This window comes from Falco naumanni, chromosome 3 (genome assembly GCF_017639655.2).
Source record: "Falco naumanni isolate bFalNau1 chromosome 3, bFalNau1.pat, whole genome shotgun sequence".
Lineage (NCBI taxonomy): Eukaryota > Metazoa > Chordata > Aves > Falconiformes > Falconidae > Falco > Falco naumanni.
Window position 1 is genome coordinate 93,442,245 of NC_054056.1, and position 22,192 is coordinate 93,464,436.

General features: G+C 39.3%; 1 protein-coding gene across 1 annotated transcript in view; it reads right to left on the bottom strand.

Moving 5' to 3' along the window:
* Window positions 1-9,853: 9,853 nt before the first annotated feature.
* RGS22 (regulator of G protein signaling 22) overlaps window positions 9,854-22,192 on the bottom strand; it is a 63,483-nt gene continuing 51,144 nt past the window's right edge. The window contains exons 21-26 of the mRNA XM_040586682.1: window positions 20,440-20,619; window positions 18,780-18,920; window positions 14,906-15,013; window positions 13,116-13,221; window positions 12,247-12,356; window positions 9,854-10,094 (exon numbers count right to left, since the gene is read on the bottom strand). Of these exons, the coding sequence (XP_040442616.1) occupies window positions 10,023-10,094; window positions 12,247-12,356; window positions 13,116-13,221; window positions 14,906-15,013; window positions 18,780-18,920; window positions 20,440-20,619 (717 nt within the window). The 3' untranslated portion in view covers window positions 9,854-10,022. The remainder of the gene's footprint in view (window positions 10,095-12,246; window positions 12,357-13,115; window positions 13,222-14,905; window positions 15,014-18,779; window positions 18,921-20,439; window positions 20,620-22,192) is intronic.

Below are 22,192 nucleotides of genomic sequence, written 5' to 3' on the forward strand. Positions count from 1 at the left end.
TTTCTTAGGTTTTTTTCAACTTCTAAAGAGACAGATTTTGGTATTTTTATACACATCAAATAGTGATATAATTATGTGAATGATGCTGTGTTGGTACCATCACGAGTTCTATTGTTAACAGAGAGATTTGGCTACTTCCCAAGTTCCCGACTTGCAGGTAAGACATGGCTAATGTGCATTCAGGCCCAAGAACTAGAAAACACACCAGGTTCAACAGCGTAGACATTAACATTCATGTGATGCTTTTTTCTCCCTATTTTTTTTTTCTGGAATATGTTTCTGTATTAATTGTTCTCACTCTGAGGTCCTCCAGGTTCAGAGGGCCTATCTGAAACAATCACCCTGCTTCTTTTAACAGGAAAACCTTGTTTAGATAAATAGCTTTTTAAACAAGTAACACTCCATGTATGTGTCATTCTTACCTAAAAGTTTAACTTAGACAAGTCTAACTTCATCATTTGTTGCCAGAAATGTTCTACATTATCATCTGATTTCTTAGGAAAAAACAAAAACCCACCCACAGAAGCACCTCTTTCCAGTCCCTTTTCATTGCTCAAAGCCCTTTACATGATGCCAGGATTCTTCTCTCTTTTGTGGTTTTAAATGTCATGTAGCCTGTCTGCAATGGAAATAAAGTCATCAAAACCAATGTTTTTATGTCATTCCTTTACTCCTCTGTATTTGCATAGAAGTCCCTTACTCTGAGAGAGTTTTTTCATTCCTCGTCCTTGTTTTTCCAGGAACCTGTAGAGTTAAACCACTTTTACAGACAAATACTCCAATCTACAGTTTAACCAATCAGTGCATGAAATTCTTACATGTAATTCAGTCTCTACAGTCCCTACAGTCACATCCAGCAACTGACAGCCCATCGGATGTAGGCCACAAGCATTCCTAGCTTGGGTTCAGCTCCAGAAAGTGTCCAAGGTAAGAACAGCATGGGAGCAGAGATCCTCCTTTTGAAAATGAAAGCAAGGACCGCAACACAAGGACAAAAGACAAAGTTTTCACACTCCTTTTCAAAGCACAGCTTGGTTGATGCACTGTGACATGGTTTAGTTCCACACAAGGTAAAATTCTCTGCCTCCAAACACCATATAACGTATGGAAGCTATCATATGGCAGACAATGTCTGCATGACCTGCCCAGCAATACTGGTGACAATCCTGTACACGCAAGCACCTGGTACATTTACCCGTACTTTGATCATGCATGCGTTACAGTAAGTCTGAGCAGAAGATTCATGGGTACCCTTTGGTAGTCCAATGCCATGGAAACAAGAAGCGTTCTTCATACCTTAGTAGGGTTTAGACCAGACCTTTTGTTATCTTCTGTTTTTTCCTAGATGTGACCAGTGATCCTCTGACTTCTAGGAAATTAGACAGTGGCCAACTACTGCTGTTCATACAACTGTAATTTGGCTCAAGGAACTAATTCTCACAGAAAATGACAGACCAACTTACCTGTGGGTATAAAACAGTGGCTCTGAAGTGGGAAAGCCTCCTTCAAATAAAAGATCAGACTCACTCTCCACAAGGCGCTACATTTGGCCCCTTCCTTGGTTAGGTTCAACATGCTTGCTCAGGGCAGCTCTTGGCTTGGTGTGCTCCTCTCAGAGGAGCGAGCTGTGTAGAGAGGAGAAGAGGCCTTGCTCAGGTTAGGGACTGCACCCCAAGAGAGTGACACCTAAAACTTTGGAGCTGTAAGATTTAACCTAGAGACATCTATGCCTTTTATTTGATTTACCCAGTACAATACAGAGCTCATTCTGACAAAAAAGACTGGCCCAGGTTATGTGTAAAGTGCCACTTTTGCAATTGTTTCCTGTGGCAAGTTTTTAGACTTTTTCTCATAGGTTTCTAAACCTCTCTTTTTAGACTGTTTTAATTCATGTTGAGGTGGTGATGTGGTAAGTGTTCCAAAATGTTGCCAAGTTTTGTTTTCTGGTCTTAAATGACTGTCTAGAAGGAGAGGGGAGTGTTGCTTTCAGACTTGTGTCATCATACTGCAGTCACATCAACCAGATTGCGTCTGTATATGAAAAGAGAGTTCCAAACACAATTGAAAACAAAAATACAATAACAAGTACCCCAGAGATTATGTATTTCTTGACCTCTTTATGACCTGATTAACAAATTGTGAGCCTGAAAGTTTGTCAGTTGTTTCCAAGTACATCACCTGGTATAATAAAATATATCCCCTCTTCCTAAAAAATGCCATTGCTTTTGTTGATTTTAGTGTTGGAAGAACCTATCCATTTAGAATTGGTATGTTGTGCAATGACTTCATAGCTTTTGTTTGATATTTGGTGGTGCTGCAAATACAATGGATTTTCTTTACAATCATAACTTTACCAACACTTGAGGTCCCAGCAGTCAGGGAGCCTCTGTCTACAGAATCCCCCGTGGAGCTAAAATCCATGTTAGACTGTGGTCCCAGGTTTGAAAGGTGGGGCATGGTCAAATGTGTGAGGCTTCCAGAAAGTAGTCAAATCATCTGTTTGTGTTTTTTTAACAAACTTGTTATTCGCATAAACTTTTAAAAATATGTATACTTAAACCAGCCTGTTTTAACTTTACTGTTTTATTTGAAATAATCTAATTAGGAAATTGTGGATCTCGGGTTTCTACTGCATTGAAATTTTTGAGCTTCATGATTAACAAAACTGGCAATAGATAACAGCGTAAGCAACCTTAGTTAAATATATTTTGATTAAATGAGTTCAGGATACATTTTCCTAAGACAAATTTGGCCATGTTCAATATGGCATTACATGTAAATGTCTGGAAAAATTGCAGCGTTTTTCCAAGCAGGAGGCATGAGATTACTATAATCCATAGCCTCCACCACAGTATTAATTAGCATGGCTCACTAACCAGGGACGTAATATTTGTAAATGAAACTCTAGAAGGGCATCAGTAAGGAACAGGATGTTGAAGCCAAATGGAAAACATGAACCAATAAAAAGGCTGAACTAGCTAGAAGTGCAAGCTCAGCCTTTGAAGTTAGTTCAAGTACTGCATGCTTTAATTTTGGTGTAATCTTATGATGGGGGTACAAACAAGAACTCAGAAACAGATTTTGTAACATTTGGCCCAATTGTAGATGAATCAGTTTGTTGATGGTTACCAACAATTGCACAGCCAGAGAAGCTGTGGTCTTTGTTAAATTAGATTGAATAATTGGCTTCAGTGGGAGTTTCGGGTGCAGAGCAAATGAAGTGTCACGGCCCTTGACTCTCGTAAGATTCCTTAGCAGAGGCTAAGCTTTTGTATTCAGAAAACCTGAATATGGATTCAGAGAAAATAAGTCCCTCAAGAGTTCATCTACTCACTCCCCTGCCCCAATATGGGTCTTAATATACTTCGTCATTCCTGGCAGATGTGCATATCTTATCTGTTTTTAGAACCCCTCTGATGACAGTAAGGTTACCAAAAGCTCTCAGGGCAGTTTGTTTCCAATGCTTAACTATCGTCTCAGAATACAATCTGTGATTAGTACTATATATTACCTTGGCAAGCCCAACTAAGCTTATATATTTCTGTGCTTTGGTTTTTTTCACTTTGGTTTTTTTTTAATATAATTTCATGTGGAGCTCAGTGACAAAGCCGTACTTTCCTGGTGTTTCACAGAAAAAAATAAAAAAAAAATTTAAAAAAAACAAGAAAAAGAAAAAAGAACAAGAAAAAGAAAAAAGAACAAGAACAAGAAAAGAACAAGAAAAAGAAAAAGATTGCTATTTTCATCCTTTGAACAGCTTTCTGAAGGCCTACTATTGCCAGGTGTTGAGCACCACTGAAGACATGAATTAAGAGAACGAGTTCAACAAATCTGAGGATCAGGCAGACAGGAGTTAAGATGATCTTTGAACTGGAAGGTCATAACTGGAAGATGAACACCATCATACACATTCCTTTTTTAGATCAGGCATTCAGTTCATTAGCTTGAAAATTGTAAATCATTTATCGTAGTCTTTAGTGAATGGCCCAACACATGCTATTAATTACTTTCTCATTTGGGAGAAAAAACACAGAGAAAGTTAATTTTTTTCTTGCATATGCTTTCTAGAGGAAAAAGAACTCCCAAAAAGTGCATTTATTTTCTCCTTCCAACAACTGTGCAGACCTCTGGAAAGAGCCGTGTTCCACCACAAAGCAAGTGTAATGGCTCTGTCCCCTCAAATGCAAGTAAGTACAAACGCAAATGTTTTAATGAAATGTAAAGACCTTCATTTCAAAAAAATACACAGAAGAAAATGGTTAGAATATTGTATTAGGAAAAAGGTGGTATATACCAAACTTATGCTCTATGTGATTTTAACAGTAAAACAGTTTACCAAACAGGGTAATATTATGCATATATGTGTGTAGTGTATATATTATTGCATACAAGCACACACAAATCCATGAAGTATAGATTTTACAGATATGTATACATGGCTGCGCACACATATATACACACAGAAAACTGTAAAGGTATAAATTACTCTCGAGGTGTGACAGATTCAGTTGCCAAAGTACCTTTTCCAGAAATGAGTGGTATTCAAAAATATCAGGGTATGAGGTTTACAAAATCAGCACAGATCAGTTGGGTCTCACATCTGGGATGAAATTCATCAAGATGCCTACAAGTGAAAAGTACGAAGAATGCTATAAGCTTGTTGATTGCATTTACTGAGCCATAGGCACTATGGCCTATTATAATGAGTATTTCCAATTAAATCTCTGTATTTACTGACTTTGACAGATGGGGAATATTGCATAAGATATTGTGTCCCTGTGCATTCCTTGACTGTGATGCTGTGTTTTTTTCTTGCTCGCCTTGTCATTTGTTTCATTTAACTTTCTCATTAATGGCACAATTGCACTGCTTTGTTCAAAAATCCTTTTCTGAGAAGTGAGGATTACTTTCTTTTTAAACTTCCTGCCAACAAAAGATTTCCAAATGCATATGGTACAGAGGAATCATAGACAAGATTTTTTTAGGGGAAAAAGAAGTATCTAAAATTAAAAGCACAAATCCACTTACTACATTTCCACTTTTCCTTTGACATGAAATGAAATCTTAACGTGAGAAATGCACACAGTTCATCAGCATACTCTGAACAAATACATAATTAACATGTGGAATAAGCAATACTGTTGTCAACGCTTTCACATATGTTACCATGAAACTAAAATATTTTAATTAGTAGAGAAATAGTGGAAAATCCAAGTAAATGCAGCCTGTGCTTGACATATAAATTAGCTTGGCTCAATGAATATTAAAAGTAAGAGAATCTCATCTATACCTTGACTACCCTTACCATACTAGGACAGTTCAGTGGGTCCTGCATAATTCCAATCTGCTCCAGTGCACTGATAAATTATTACTTGGCAGAGAAGTATCCATCGTGGCCATTGTGCAAATGCTTTGCTAAATCGCTAGTAGAAATCAAAATGTGTGAGTTCATTAGCAGGCAGGTAGAAAGTGTAGACTTTGGTGTTTTGTATTAATCCAATGTACTGGACCGACCGAACCTTATTTGAAGGCTACATAATAAGAGGAAAAATAAAAAACTATATAGCAAAACCATGTGGCTTCTGATTTGGGAACTACAATTTAGCTTATTAGACATGGACCTGTTCCAAAAGTGCACATTCAAACAATCATGCTTGAAGGAGTTAGAAACACAGATGTGAATTATAACTCGCTGAAATCCTGGGAATGCTCCAAATCAGGCCATTAGAGGTAGGTTTGAACTGTGGGTACAGATCCAGATCTAAAATTTTTGTTCAAACCTGTCTTTCCCTAACATTTTTACAGCAACTACTGAATGTATTAAAACCAGCAATGTTCCATAATCTTAAAAAAATATACCAGTTAACCCCATCTTAGCTGTATTCAGACACAATTCACAATGACTGATTAAAAGCATTTCTATGAAAAGGCAGTAACAAAAATCATCAGTTTAATGTAACGGGACAGTTTAAACAGGTCAAATTCAAGCTGGATTACTGCAGCTCTGTTTGCCCCAGAGAACTGCACAATGATCAGTTTGGCCCCATATTTAACATCAGAAACATAAATAATTTAAGGATTTTCTTTTCCGAGTTTGCGACAGAACCTTGAAACATCTGGTCTCTTTTCAATCATTTTTACACACACACAAGCTGAAGTCAACAGTTTTGGCTGGCGCAATAGTGTTGGGTGGGATTGAGGCTAGCCATTTCACAAGCATACAAGGGGCAGAGGACAGAAGATGTCCCCAGATCTGTAATACTTTATAGGACTAAAGGCACGGAAGGAGCAATGAAGGGACACTTGCCATTTTTCAGAACTCTCAACAGCAGGAAACTGAGAGTCCCACATTTATGAAAATACCCAGCTCACTGATGCTTTTATCTGTAGACTTCATTCATGCAGGTTTTTTCTTTTTTTAAGTCAAACATATTTGCAAAGTGAGTGACAATGATCCTTCTCATGTAAGACGTAGAAGGTGTGGCACAAAGCAGTCTGGCCCTGACCACCCAGTACTGCATAACAAGAAAACCAATGACAGAAACTGGGTCTGCTGAATCTGGTCTACTGCTGTGCCTGCAAAGCACCTGTCTTTGTTGCTGATCTCAGTGCCTGAGGATTAGATACTAGATATGCACACCTTGAAAGAGACAAAAAAACTCCACAGCTCAGAGTCTAAGAATGTTCCTCATTAACAGGACTTTCAGAAACAGCCACTAAAAAGAGATCATGAGATGTACAGAAGCCATCGCAGAGCAGCATTATACAGACACAAATGAGAAGGAATTGTGACCCTTTTTAAATGGCCTGGTGACCACCACTGCCACTTGTGTAAACTATTGTTAGGTGTGCACCTTAGTAACATAATCAAGCACTACATATTTTCAGGAATTCATCTCACAGTCTGGTGCTTTGTGTCATGCAATAGCAGCAGAGAAGTCAAAGTGAAATGTATAAAGCCATTTCTGAAGTGCATAGTCACAGCTAGTGTTGACATCAAAAGTATCTGCGTGAGCAACTTCAGGACCACACCCTCAACGATAATAAGATGTTTTAATAAACATGACAGGTCTGAGGAGAGAAAAGTGAAATACCCAGTAATATCATCTAAGTGTAAATATTTACAAATCCGAATGATGGCTTAAAAACGTTCCAAAGTAGTCCCAATATGTTGCATTACTTGGGAGTGAACAACAAAAGTAAGTCTGAATGAATATGTTTGGATTGTTTATTTTGAACACCGCTAAAGTGTAAATCTATCCAGAGGAGTTTCTGGGTTTGTAGGTATCTGAAAACAGAATTGTTTTTATTATCTGTAGCAGCAAACTCCACAAAGAACTGTTGTTCTGCTATAGACTTCTGAAAGTGGCAAAGTATATGTAGTTAAAATAAACAAGGAATGAAGTTTTAGTTGTCTAAAGGGAGAGGTGCTGGGGTTGTTTTTTAAACTTTAAAACAGTTCTTTAAAACTGCTGAGCTCACACAGGTGGCAGATGAGCAACTTGAGAGAGGACAGATCTCAAGAGCAAGATAAAAAGGCAACAGCAGAGCAAGCTTTCTGAGGTTATTAGGTCTCTACACCTGTTCAGTTTTCAGGCTCCCTGCTGGAACTGGCAATAATCATTACTTGGTCTCTCGGAGTGAGATTAAAACCACTATTCCATTTCAGATATAGCACTAAATAGCATTTATGGTGAATCTACCATTGGATCCAATTAGATTCAGTAACCCAGAAATGAAAGGTTGCCTGTCTCCTAATATATTACCTGTCCAATTGCTCAATATTTCTTTAAAATTAACATATAAAATGGGCATAATGATATGACATGTATTTCTAGCATTATTAATACATGTGATCCTCCTCAGTTGCATGCTAAAGACATGGCATTTAAATGACTGTACATATGTGTATATACACACATACATACATGCATATATATTTCAGTTAACATGGAGACAGAACAGCAAACTGGATTGAGGGTTATCATCAGTTTGTAGAACGTTGAGTCGATAGAGCCAGCTTGCAAAATTCTACTCATCGAAGTACACAAAGTTCTTTTTGTTTGTTTGTTTTTGATAGCCGTGTATGGTATTAATCATAGCAACTGTCTGGGACAGTAGTTTTTGCATGGGGGCTGGTAAATTTTCATTAACAATTTGGCAGAGCTGGAACATATTCACAAGGACTTTTATCATCTGTGACAAATATCTGGATAATATTTTTCATTTTAGAAGTAATCCAAATACGATTCAAGTCAAAGCTACCCGCATAAGATAAGCATTGTCTATGTGTTATTTAACTGTCTCAGAATGCCATGAAATCAAGAATACAACAAAACAGAAACTGACTGCTGCACTCCAGCATTTGGTTGCGTGCACTGTACTGACCACAGCAGTAGAAGGTGGCCTTTCACATGTTTTTTAGACTGACATACATCACTGCATTTATGGCATTTCATGATTCTTCTTTGCCTTTCACATTAATGAGTGGTAGGCCACACAGTACCACATGTGCTCTGCTCGCTACAAGATGCTACATTCCACCATCCCCAGATGTACTGAGCATTAAAGTTTACTGCATCTGTGAAGTTTGGGAAAATGTGAAAAACAGGGACAAGAATTTTATGGTTTACCCCCTTGTGGCTTCCACCCAAGACATCCTTCTCAGGTAATGTCACACGAGCAAACCACCCAAACATAAAAGGAATGGAGATAAGCACGAAGCAAACTGAACGGTGGGGAAAGTAGGAACTGAACCAATGATCTCCCTTGCTCCTTCTGTGAGGATATATGAGCAGGGCAGCTATATCCATGAAAGAGTGTCTTTCTGCCCTGACAGCCTGTCTGAAGCAACTGCTGATGGAAATCCCATACAACTCTTGGTCATTGTGTCAAGAGTGAAAAGGAAAAAGATTATTAGTTGTCCTTACCTGCCAGTCCACACTGAGGAGGAAGGCACTCATGAATGGTCCTTAGCAGTATTATCTAAGAGCTCCAAGTGAAGAACCTTTGCTTCTGACAACTGGGACAGGGCTACATGGCTTGTTCTCCTTGTCCAAGAGGTTGGGAGGGTTAGCAGAAGACAAAAAATCCCATCCCTAAATCTGGGGTAGTCCTCAGGAACTCATCAAGCTGGAGCTCACTGATCTGCCTTTCTCTTACACGCGTTACACACACATAGAGAAGAATGGAGCCAACAACTTTGTGGCTGGGGACTGGTGTTTAAAGTGGTCTGAAAAATGTTGAGGGGTCTACCATCAGCCTGTCCCCTGCCTAGCAGTTAATTCTGTCCCTGCCCCCTCTTAACTCCCCAATTAATCTTTTGGCCTTAACCGCAACACATCAACTCTGCCCCAACTCTTTCTAAAACTCTTCAAATTGTAAAAAGAAACAAGAAAATAGGGAGAGCTACACAAAGGCAATGAGCTCCTGCAACCTTCCAGTGAGTAATGCCTTGGGAAGAATGACGTTTTACTGAAGTTCTCAATCACATCTGTGTCTCAATGTATTTTAAGCCTTTCTTGTGGATCAAAACTCAGAAAAGAGGCAGAAGGTGTACTTTGGACCAGGAATTAGACTGGATTGGGAGCAAACCACGAGAGCATCTGATTTTATGGTAGCTCAGACACATGAGTTATCCCTGACGAATAGAAGTTGTGTGAATTGCAGTACTGAGGGCATAGTGTGCCAGGACATAATGTTTCAGGACTGTCAGTTCAATGCAGATTATAATTCTAAAAATTACTTATTCATTAGATCAGGCACCGAAGGACTGGGTTTGATCATAAGATCTTTAGGACCAAGACCACCTAGTTGTTTCAGTCCAATCTTACTCTGATTTGAGCCTCAAGGTGTACTATTAACCAAATAAGTAACACAAGACTCAGTATCACAATCATGTTGATATGGAACACATTTGAAGATGTTTATTTTCTACCCTTGACTAATGTCCCGTGGTTGTTAATAATATTCCAGGTTGTTACCTTTGCTCTGGAAACATAAGGACAAACATTGCATCCACATTATTTTTTGTGTCTCCTGCTCACCTCCACTGAATGTCTCTTCATGCCCTTCCTCAGAGAGATTTTATCTGCCTGCAAAAGTTAACACAATGTCATCGCTCTGTTGTAGCCAGTTGAAATAGCCAGAACAGTTCTCCAATAAATACATCAAAAAGAGAGAAACAAAGAGTGGTTGGGTTGGCCCTCACTAGCAGCCAGTCTTCCACTCACTCCCCACCCTCCAGCAGGACAAGGGGAGGAAAAAGGAAAAACAGGAAAGAGAAAGCCTGTGGGTGAAGCTAAAGACAGGGAGCTTGCTGACCAATTACTGTTACAGGCTAAACTGGGGAAAATAATTTATTGCCAATTACAATAAATCATTACTGACTTAGGTAGTGGGAAACCAAAAACAAGAAAAAGAAGAAACCAACATTTACACACTTAGAGTAAATGCACCCCCTTTCCCAGGTTCAAGTTGACCCCAAGCACCTCTTCTCCCCTCCTTATTATCACGACAGGTTTCACTCTGTCCCTTTGGTGAGGCACTGGGAAGTCTCTTCTTCCTTCTCACTCTTTTCCACTGCTGCAACATGGGTCCTCCATGGGCTGCAGGGAATATCTGCTCCACCACAGAGCACCTCTTCCTCCTCACCCTCCTCTGCCTCCTGTGGCCTGGGTGTTCCCTGTGTTGTTTTTCACTCTTTTTATTTTCTCTTCCTCCCTCTGGCTTTCCTTGCTCTTAAATATGTTTCTCCAGAGTGCCAGCATCATGGCTGCGGGGCTCACCTGTGCCCTGAGGCAGGTACATTGGAGCCGGCTGTGCCTGGCATGGGGCAGCCCCGGCCACTCCTCACAGGGGCCGCTGCCAGCGCCTGGGCATTTGTACCCCATACACAAAGTGTTACCTCCTCTGTAACAAAGTGGAGAGAAGCTGTCCCATGAAGAGCAGCAGCGGTCTTTTGTAGATGTCTCACCCCACCAGCGGTGATCAGATCAGTGCAGAGAACGCGGCTGAGGAGAACTGCCAGAGGGTGTCATGGCGGAAGAAGAGGAAACCACTCGAAAGCAGTGGCACCACTTGAGTTTTTGGGAGGGACTGGGCAAGGCAGACAAATTTCCAGAGTGGGCTGCAACTGAAGGTGGTGGGAGAGACCTCTCAAACCGCTCAAGGCCTTTACTTCCTCATTGCATTAGCCTGTGACACAGCCTGATGCCTGGCAGAAATGCGACTCGCAGGTTTGGGGTAACAGGGAGGGCCAGGAGCTGCTGGGCCACAGCAGGGACTGCTGGTGCCTTGTGGGCCCTCTGAGCACTGGGGCCTGCTGGGGGCCTCTGAGCCACGGAGCAGGGCCAAAGCCTCGGTGCAGGGAGTCCCCACAGGGATACAGCTGCCTGCGAAGCACAGGAAGGCATACATGTGTGAAGGATAGTAACACCTGCAGAGGTGCACAAGGGCAGAGACAACTGGATGACTTTAGCTGCAACTAGAGGAGGTGATAAGGAGGCAGAAAGAGAACATGAGGGAAGACCAAGGAATGCTACAGTTTTCTCTGAAGCCACCTGCAGAAAACCCTGCCACAGGAGTGTGTTCAGATACTGAGAAGTTTAGGAGGATTCGTAAAGGCAGGACACCAACTTGCCTAAAACAGCAGTGTTGCAGTATAGAATTAGAAGCAGAAGGAGGAGCAGAAAAGGAAGGGGAGCAACAGTCCAAGTTCTATCACTTTTTTAAGTCCATCTAATTTCAGCAAAGGCTTAAAGAAATAAAACAAAACCTCCAGGGGACTCTTCCATCTGCGAATTCAAGCTTTGAAGCAAAATCTGAGGGGTTTTGTCTTTATCAGATCTCTTTGCTGTCACACTTATTTTTCCCATTCTAATATTTAATTGGCTTCGGCAGAGATGATCTATTGCTAGTTCTGTGTCAGGCCCTTGCCAGTAACTCCATGGGGTTTGAGCTTCCTCCAGTCATCTCATGCTCCTATTTAAAATATTTTAACTGGAAAGCTTAGATAAATGCATTTCAAAGATGACCGTTTTGCAACAAAATTCCATCTGGTCAACGTTAGGTCCACTAACCATGGTGGGAGTGAAAAATAAACTTGCCTTCATGTTGAGGCTGTACAGCTTCAGGTAAACATGATTGGAGTAACTTGCTACTAATGAGCATCAGCACTGACAGCAGGAAAAATAGCTTTTAAGAATCCAAATTTCAACGCACACTTGTTGGCCGTTCAGTACTCACTTTCTGTTTGTTAGGAAGATTTGAGTGTTTCTCCAAAATCACACTACTCTTTGGAGAAATGGTGGATTTCTCAGAGTTTCCAGGCTTCAGAAAGGACATAGATGAGGTACCTGCATATGGAAAGAAAATTATAATGACGGGAAGCTGAAGGGGTTTAATATTACATAGTGCTATTGCTAGCCCTACTGCTAAATGGAGTCACTTAATGAACAAACAGGTCATAATGTCCTTGGGGAAGACCTAAGAGGATATTCACAGCTGAAACAAGGATGAAGCAATGCCTCTTACATCCCCTGAAACTGAAAAACTGGTGAGAACGAAAGTTTCATCTCTCTGGTTATATGTAAGTTGATGAAGCACAAGAAACCAGGGAGGTGAAATGTGTATGGCAGGGGTCCTCAAACTATGGCCCGTGGGCCAGATACGGCCCCCCAGGGTCCTCAATCCAGTCCCCGGTATTTACAGAACCCCCCCGCCCCCCCGCGGGGGGTTGGGGGGAAACCAAGCAGCCGCAGATGACTGCCTGCCACTGCATCCGCACACCGGCCCCGTTTAAAAAGTTTGAGGACCCCTGGTGTATGTGAACCAAATACAGTTGCCATGTCACTGCAGAATGAAGAAATGGCCATATTCCTCTCTGCAGTGGGACCTGGGCAGTAAAGGCAATTCTGATTCCCTGCAACTTTCCCTTTCTTAGAAACCTTATAATTCAGAAGAATGGTACAAAGAGCAACTCACTTGCAGACAGCATAAGGAAGGCAGAGGTTTATGTATGCAACTCCAAAGCAGAGAAAACAAAATCCTTATACTGAGAGAATGTCACCTAAACTATAAACTTGTCTTCCTAAAGTACAGAACTTGGTAACAACCTGTAAGGAATGATGATGATGAGGTTTTCTCTAGATCTTCCTGCATTTTAAGGAGTATTCTCTCCTCCTCCAAGGCTTCTATGTACTTGGAATAGGACCAGGAAGCCTGCAAGAACCATTAAAAACCATCAGCCTCCAGACCATGCTGCTAGCAGCTCCTGATCCATTTCAACAGTGAGACAAACCCCTTGTTTATGTTATATCCCTGTTATTAAATAATCACAATTATTAAGAAAAGGATTTTTTTTCATTACAATATTGGAATAATGGGAAAAATAGTATTGCTGCAAATAAGCAAATCTCAAAACACCATGAAATGCAGTTTAAGCAAGTTCGACAGATGTGATATTTACATTCATTTATTCTCCATCCCTTGCCTGAGTCCTATTCTCTCTCCCTTTGTCTTCAAAACCTAAATACAACAGACCTTTCCCCTCCCAAAATATTACTGTTTTGTGCTACTGAGGACTCGATTTTATCTCTCTGCCACATCCTTCCAGTGTGTCCTTTCTCAAATCATCAAAGCTGTCATTAGCCTCACAGTTTTTTCTGCCTGCCCTCTCAGGCAGAACGCTGCTACGGTTACAGGCAGATCAACAGGAGGTGTCATCCTCTTCTTTTCTAAGGAACAAATGTTGCTTTTTGTAATGCAACAACCACAGTTTGCATTCCATGTAAATTTTAGGTCACTCTCCCAAATCAGTATGGGAACTATACTTTTATTTGGGCTTTTTTTTTTTCCCTACAACGTGAGAAGTTTGGGGCCAATTTGTCATGTCACGACTCATGACTTCTAGCATCTTCCTAAAGCAGAAAGGGGCTTGGAGAAGAAACTGCTATGTAAAAGATGCTTGCTCTCTCTGCAATTACCTGCCTCTTTTTGAGGGCTTAGGCATATGGTATTGATATACTGGCTCACTCAACCTGCCTTTTTTTTTTTTTTTTTTAATAAGTATGAACAAAAGTTAAAAGGTCCATTTAAGGGATAAAAGTGTAAGCTTTACTATGCCATTTAAACTGCATTTTCATATTTCAGTGGTATTTTAGGCTGCCTGCTTCTATGTTCTTCTCATTGCTAATGCAATGTCATGGGAAGAGCTCTATGGAATACAAGCAGTGGCTGAAGTGTGATTTACTCTTGCATCATCTGACATAGTTCTGATTATGTGGTTGCATAGATTCCCCATTATGTTATGGCAGTGTCAACTCAGCTATGAATGACCCCTTGATATGCCCAAGGTGGCATGTCTGTTCTTCCTGTTTCTCTAATAAAACTGTTACCTTTTCACTAGAGATCTGATGCATCAGGAGAGTTGTTCTGGAAGAAGTACTGAAGAGCTATTTTCTGCCAGTTTTTCTATTGAAATACCTAGATTTTCTAAATTAGTTCAGCTTCAGTTTTTGACATATGAGCAGAACAGATCTCAAATTCTTTCTGGATATGAATTTCACAAGTAATGAAAAGCTTCTTATTCCAGAATTGAACTTCCTTTTCTTCTATTTACATTTAAATAAAGATTCTTTTAAAATCTACACACCTAAAGAGCTTAATATGTTGTTATATATTAATACTACTGAGAATCTAAATCTGAAAAAATAAATAAATAAAGGAAAAAATCACCTGTAAGGTAGGTAAACTTATAACAGCAAAGTTAATTGTGGAAGAATGAAAATTTATTGAAGAACCATGTGACAGTAGTCTTCAAAACCAAACTCCACCTTCCCATTCTCCCAAGATCATTTTATCTCTCTTGAATTATGATATCTGTAGGAACATGTTTATTACTCACCTGCCACCCATATCCATCTGAAAATGATGCAGGTCCTCTCTCCACACTGATGTTATCTACAAAAGCACTGCCTGATAGACCAATGAGTTTTGTTCCCACTTCTTTACCCTGCCAATAATAAGAACTCATAATTAGATGTAAACAATAGTTACTGAGCTAAAGTAAAAACCAAAGTCTGAGGGATTAAAAATTGCCATTGGAAACAAGATAGTGTCATACGCAGTAACATTTTGTAATGCACGGTTTCATAATTCATCACATTGGGAATAATAAAAAATAGCAAAAGATACTGCTTTTTTAAGGCTTTTTTTTGTTTTGCCTAATCAAAGTTTCCTGACCTCTACACTCCTGCAGACTGTCCTCCTTTCAGATTCAATACCTGCTCCAAAATATAGCTAAGTGAGAGGGCAGATCTGCAACAGAACGTATTTCAAGGACAGAGAGGCCATTGTGACCCTCTAATTAGGCCTCACATATAAATGTAGAACACAGGATTTGTCATGATTAATTCCAGCTTGATCCAGTAGCTGTGAATGAACTACAGTATACATGTTAGGAGAAGAGGCAATCTGATTTAAAACATTTACAGTGAAGGACAAGGTGTTGTAACCCTTGGTAAACTGCACTGGTGATTAACTTTGTCATTTTCATGTTGCTTTAGTGTTTTACTAAGGCTGCACCTTTGCACATCTTGTCTGATGATCCCAAGACTCTTTCTGAACATCAATCAATGTTCATAATTAACCTCACATAATTAACCCCACAACATCTCCATAAGGTGGGTAATATAACCCTGTCATGTTGCAAATGAGAAAGTGAGAATTAGAGGTCAAATGGTTCCTAAAGTCACTCAGAAAGTCCCTGAAAGATCTGGAAAAGGATCAGAATATCTTACTTCCTTGTTTCCAAAGTGCCTTTTCCTTCCTCGTCATCCCCACTTTCCTATGAACCCATCATCTATAAGTGACTTTTGGGTATAGAACTGTGCAGGCAGTGTGATGTTTATCTCTTCTCCAAGAAGCAGGCTTACTAAATTCTGTGGTATGCTCAACTGAGGGAGCCGGGATGCCAAAGCAAATACAGAATTAGTGTGTGTACTAATATACTACAGTTTACGTTTGCTAGCTTTCTCAATGAGTATGGTGCATTAAGTGAGGTCTTCAATAATGTCTTCTCATAATAAATTAGGCAATGTCATATCCCATGACATTACACCACTTACTAATAAATAAACTTAATGCTAAGATGCTTAAAGAGAGATGAGGGAAACATGGAAAAGGAAAATTAATGCTTATGGCTTTACCTTTCTCTGCTAAGGGCGTGGAAAGAGTAAGTACAGGTCTACAGTGTAAATTAAAACTATTTTGTATGCTTGAAAGCAAAAAATCCAAAATCTATTTTGGAGATAAAATGCAACTGTATATACAACAAATTACAAATACTGGCATAAAGGCAATCTGAAAAATGTGACTAATGATGTCTTTAAAAATATGTGGCATGTGCATCTAGCGTTAGCGAATAAATCCCCAGATGGGCCAGAGATAAGCCCATATAGCTGCGCCACACTAAGGGCAAATGTGTGAAAACAGAGAAGCAAACCATGCTTTCCCAAGGCAACATCTTCTAAAGCAACTATTTCAGTTCAATAGTGAAGCAATCACATTATATTGAATGTTCAAGCTTACATTACCCTGTACCTTCCCATCCCTGCCTTCCAGACACTAAGCTTAAAAGAGGTCTTAGCATTGTACAGTGCTTGCATGGTGTCCCTTGCTGTCAGCCACTCCTCCCCTGTACTGTCCATTGCCAGGAAGCCTTTGATAGGATTTGCTCCAAAAATAACAAATAGGCACACACAAAAAATACTGAGATAGTCAAATAATACAAAGTCATGCAGTCAAAACCTCCTTATCTGCCTATTTTTTCCAATATACTACATAAAAATCCAACTCTTCTCCAGTCAGTTCAGAAAGTGAGGTGAGCCCAGGTAGATTGGGCATCCCAGGCAAAAATTTGGGAGGAAGGAGAAAGTAAAATTCCTCCCCCAAGACCATGATTGTTCCATTTGACATAAACCCCAAATGGCAACTGATTTGTGGTGGCAGGGGGGAAACACATATAAGAAAAAACCAAAAAATTCTAACCCTCGCCAGAGCTTTCCACTCCTTCAATGTGAGCCTGGTGGGGCAGAGGAGCATAGACATTATTTTAAACGCCAAGAAATCTTCACCTTATACAAGCTGCCAACTTGTATATATATATAATATATATATATATATATATATAATATATAATGTATATATGTATATATATAATTCAGGGATACTGAATCATTTGTCACCGAGGGGACAGAAATCTCAGACAAGAGAGCAGGGAATGGCAAATTCTTTAAACATTAATAGAAGGGGGAAAGGGCTTCACAAACTTATCTGTTCCACTTATTCTTTCAATAAATTTTAAAAGGCAATTGGTTCACTGATAATTTTTTGTGAGAAATATAGTCTGCAAACTGTTTAATGATCTGCATTCTCTGCCTGTCATTTTCTAAAATTTCTTACCCTATTTCCCAGCTTAGAAGAGTAATTCACCTTTCCCATTTGTTCTCCATAAAAGCTAGGCTTTTGCCCTCCTGGCCAACATTTGCTCTTTACTTCCTTGATCTTAATCAGAAATCTTATAGACAGGCAACAAACAGATGGAAAAAATAAGTCTGTGAAAACACAGAAGTGCATTACTTTGAAATATTGCATTCTTGCACTGTAAGTATTGCCAATGGCCTTGCCAGATATATCTGTATGGAGGCAACGTGCTTTGGAGAAAGGAACATGAGTTCTTGGATTTTAGACTTGACTTGACATTGGTGTGTGGCCTTGAGTAATGCTTCACTGGTCCTCAGTTTTCATGTGTCTAAAACAGGACAACAATTTGTACATGTTCTTATGAGCATATATGTCTTTATCTGTCCAGGTACTCATATGGTTTTCATCATGAGTAACATCCGAACACATTTGTACACAGTATTTAAAATATGTAAAGAGCTTTTAATGCTACTTCTGATAGTTTGCATGTCCGATGATTTCTCTGCCCTTAAAGGAATGTTCTCTCCTCAAAGCTGGCTGAACAATCACATTTCGTAAAAAATAAACTTTTATTAAGCCTATAATCAATAGAAAAAGTCCAATATATTTTAATAATAAAATTCCAAGAAAAACAACTTTACAAGCAAGCATTCCGCTGTAGAGGTCACAGTTCTGTTAATGTACTGAAACTGTCTGGAAACTCATTGTGAACAGTCTAACAATTTCACTGTCAAAGCTGAGAAACACTCAAGAAAAGACAAAGACTACACAAAGCAATTAGAACATAAATATTTTTTAAAATAATGTGCAGACTTTTCAAATGCTCCTTCTGAAAAACAGATAGGAAATCTGGTTTTGTTTTGCTCTGTTTTGCTTTCAATAGTGACCCAGAACTGTAAATTCTAAAATAGGACAGTACATACTGAAAGTGCAAACAGGTCAGCAGTTACCCATTGTACACATGGACTGTACATAGATTACTCTTTTTTTAATTCAGCCCTCTTTTTTGCTGTTCTCTTGGCACAAAAGATGACTAAAATACATTTTCCCCCTGCTTAATGAAAGGAGTATTCCGTTGACTCATCTGCTTCAAGTTAAACATATGTATATGCATCAACAGGATTGGGAGCTAATTGCCCTAGGACCAGGTTCCATGTAAAGCTGGAATTCTAACAACAGGATTTCGGTAGCTTTGGATCCGGCTAAGAAAGGGTTGTTTGAATTCACGAATGTTTGCTTATGAAGGAGTTTTTATGCAGTTTGTCAGCTGCCACGTGAAACTTTGTGAGCCTTACCTCTGCTGTTTTGCCTTCTTTCTTTCGCATCTTTTTTTCCTTTTTTCTCTCCAAGGCAAGTAGAATTTTGTCACTAGCCAAATTGCTTCGAAACTTACAAAATTTTGGCCAAAATTTAAACAGAAGAGCAAAAATACTCATCTGCACAGAAAGAAAAGAAAGTTGGTCTTGACTGTATTAAGAAAACCAAGTTTACTGTAAAACGAAATGTAGTTTACCATGACAATGAAATAACTATTTCTTTTTGAATACACAGCCTTGTTCCTCCCACGTACTGTGTCCTGACATTTCAGCCCAGCTTTGCTCGGCACATGCTTTTCATCAGTGTGTTTATTACTGGTGAGAAATCTTCCTAAAACACAGTTAAAAGGCACTTTCTTTTTTTATATTTCCCTAAACAATTGTTTGCATTAATGAAAACATCCATCATTTTTTACAAGTACTCTTGATAAAATATACACCAGTAGAATTGCTTTTGCACCACTGTTCTGTTCAAGTATTTCAAATATTCTGTTCATTAGGGAGAGAGCTTTTTTCCTTCCTTAAGAGAAAGGAAATACTTTTTTGCCTCTGGAAAGGCTCTTAAACCACATTACAGATCTATGAGCAAATCTTGGATAATTTTTAAATGATATAATCTCTCACAGGGTCGTTTTTGAACTAGAGTAAGAAAAACAATTTTAGAAAAGCAAACAGAGGGGTTCAGTGAATTCTGTTGCTGCACGTACTAAGGCTTACAGTTTTCAATTTATTTAGATGTTTAATTCTCATTGAGAAACTTGGCTTCAAACGAGCCGAGCATGCTCAGCACCTCACTTGCTTCTGGCTCAACAGACTTGAAAGTGACATGTGAGTCACTGTCATGTTCCAGTCACAGCTTTTGGGCCAAGTTCTTCCCTTGGTTTTGTGCCACATTTCTGGAGTTCACTGGGTTTTACACAGGCTGTATTTCTCTTAGGACCTATATGAACCCTTTTCTCTGACAAACCATTCATCTTTTGTGATCCAAACACTTTATGGACTCACAGTCAATGTTTAAAGGTGTTGACAGCAATTTTATAGGAAAAGAACTAGCTTTCTTGGGTTTAGAAGGTAAGACAGAGAAGACAGTAACAAGGAATTAGAAAACAGTCTGTAGTAAAGGTTCACAAATTGCTGTTCTGTCTGATGAGTACAAAGATCAGAGAGAAAATTATCTACAGCCATTTAATACAGACTTTCTGTAACAGAAGCGAAAGCCGTTCTGTAAGTTAAGCTGTCCTTGTGCTTTACTCACATCTGCTTTTTTATCATAAACTACAAAAATATACAAACTTTCTAAGTGCAGATTACTTCTCTGACATTAATCAAGGTGTAAAGAACAAGCAACTAGAAACATAGACAGAATTAATTTCTACTGCCAGAATTCCTAACACAGACCTGGGTAACACCTTTCCAAGATCAGCTAGCTGTCAGACATAGTCCAGTTACTGAGCAGTAAATATCTGAAGCTCCTCTGTCATCTCCACCATTCAATCTTCATTGAAAGGCATAACTATAGCATTCTCCTTCATGCCCAGCCTTACATACAGAGTCCAAATTGTCACATAAGCCTGTCCTTAAAAACTGGGCACACAGACTCTAGCCAGACCTATTAACAGATATTCTCCCAGCTTCTTACCTGTGCCTCTCTAAAAATGTAAGGTCCTAGTTCTTTCCTGTGCTCCAAAATCTTTTTTGCTTGTTCAGTTGGGATGTCAATCTGCAAAGCTGGGGGTATGGTGGAATTAATAAAGCAGTCAATAATAGCTGTGATCTTTTTCTGGATTGTGGCATCATCACAATGAGAATGGCACAAGTCCTGAAAGATGAAAAATAGCATTTTCAGTCAATGGAGAGACGCAAGACCCTTTACAGGGGCCCAGTGATCAAAGAGTAAAAGTCATACAAAAATAATTATACAATAAATTCCTTCAGTATGTAGGACAAAATTCTTATTGCAAATGTGCATGGTCAAAGACATAGTTAAGACATGAATGGAACTTCTGGTTTGCAAATGCAGATGTGTAACAAACATTGCTTTTAGGGGATAACCTCTGCCTGCACATTCTGATGGAACAGGTTAGTTTTATCCTGCATTCAGTCTAAGTACGTTACTGGCAAACAGGAGGTATATGTGAAAAGAAAAACACACCTACAGGTGTGAAATGCACTGATTTTCCCAATGAGCCTGCTATGACTAGCATAGCCATGGTACCAAGACAAAGAAATGCTCTAAATACTCCAAGAAAAGGGGGCAGTTATTTAGAGGGTATGGAGTATCATGACCAGGAACGCTGGTGCAAGAGGGGACAATTTCAGCTACCAGTAAATCATTGAAATCTTCTAATTTCACCATTCAGTAAGATTTTCTAGTTTCCCAAAACCTCAGTATTTGAAATAACTCTGTGAGGGACAGAATACAAAACAAACCTGAATTTACAAGGGTGAGATCCCAAAGGACCACTGAGGGTTTTCCACTTTTTTTATGTGATCCTGTTGTTCTTGTAAAACCTGTTATTACTGTGTTTTCACACTCTGAGAATGCTACCATTGGACTTTGATGGGAAGGAAAAATCATTCGAAGAACTTCCCTCAAACGCTTTGAAACACAAACTTTCCATCTATACATAAACACCAGGAAATGTCTATAACACTAGGAGGTTGTCACATATATCTACTAGAGTCACAATAAACACTCAGAGAATTTTCAGAAAAAGAGATCTCTAAATGAAGAATATGCATTTAGTTTTGGTATAGGAGGCTGGATATTCACTTTGTGAAGAAATTAAATACAAGGCTTTTCACCAGAAATGTGGTATGTGAAAGAGCTGGCTTGTTTGATTATGAATGCTTTTTAGTTTTGTGAAGGAAAAAAAAGAATGATAACAGCTACAATGAGGAAAGTAAGGCAATACAAAAACATACTCAATATATCCTAAGAATATATTATGGCTTCCTTTGCTGATCTAGCATAGAAGAAAAAGCACAGAGCTGTAGTAAGAGGGAAGACAAACAAGCCATATGATATGAAGAGAGATGAGACATGAGCATAGAGGAACAGATGGAAATGATCCACAGAGTTAGATTTCCTGATATTTGTTTAAAATAAATTTATTATTTTTTTTTATTCTCCCAAGATGTGCTGCCACCCTGACGGGTTATAAGGAGCAATGCAGTCATTGACTCCTAAAGGGAGTTCTGTCTAAACTGAGTGCATGACAGGGCTCAGACAACACAAGTATGCACTGTGCAAAGTGCTGCCCACGTCCTTGGCAATATTCCTCCGGTTCAGCCTGACCCACAGCGCTCCTACTACTCCAGCCCTTTGCTTCTATAAAGAGCATCAACTGCCAACCGTGACAAATTGCATGCTTGTAGAAATACGGTCAGAT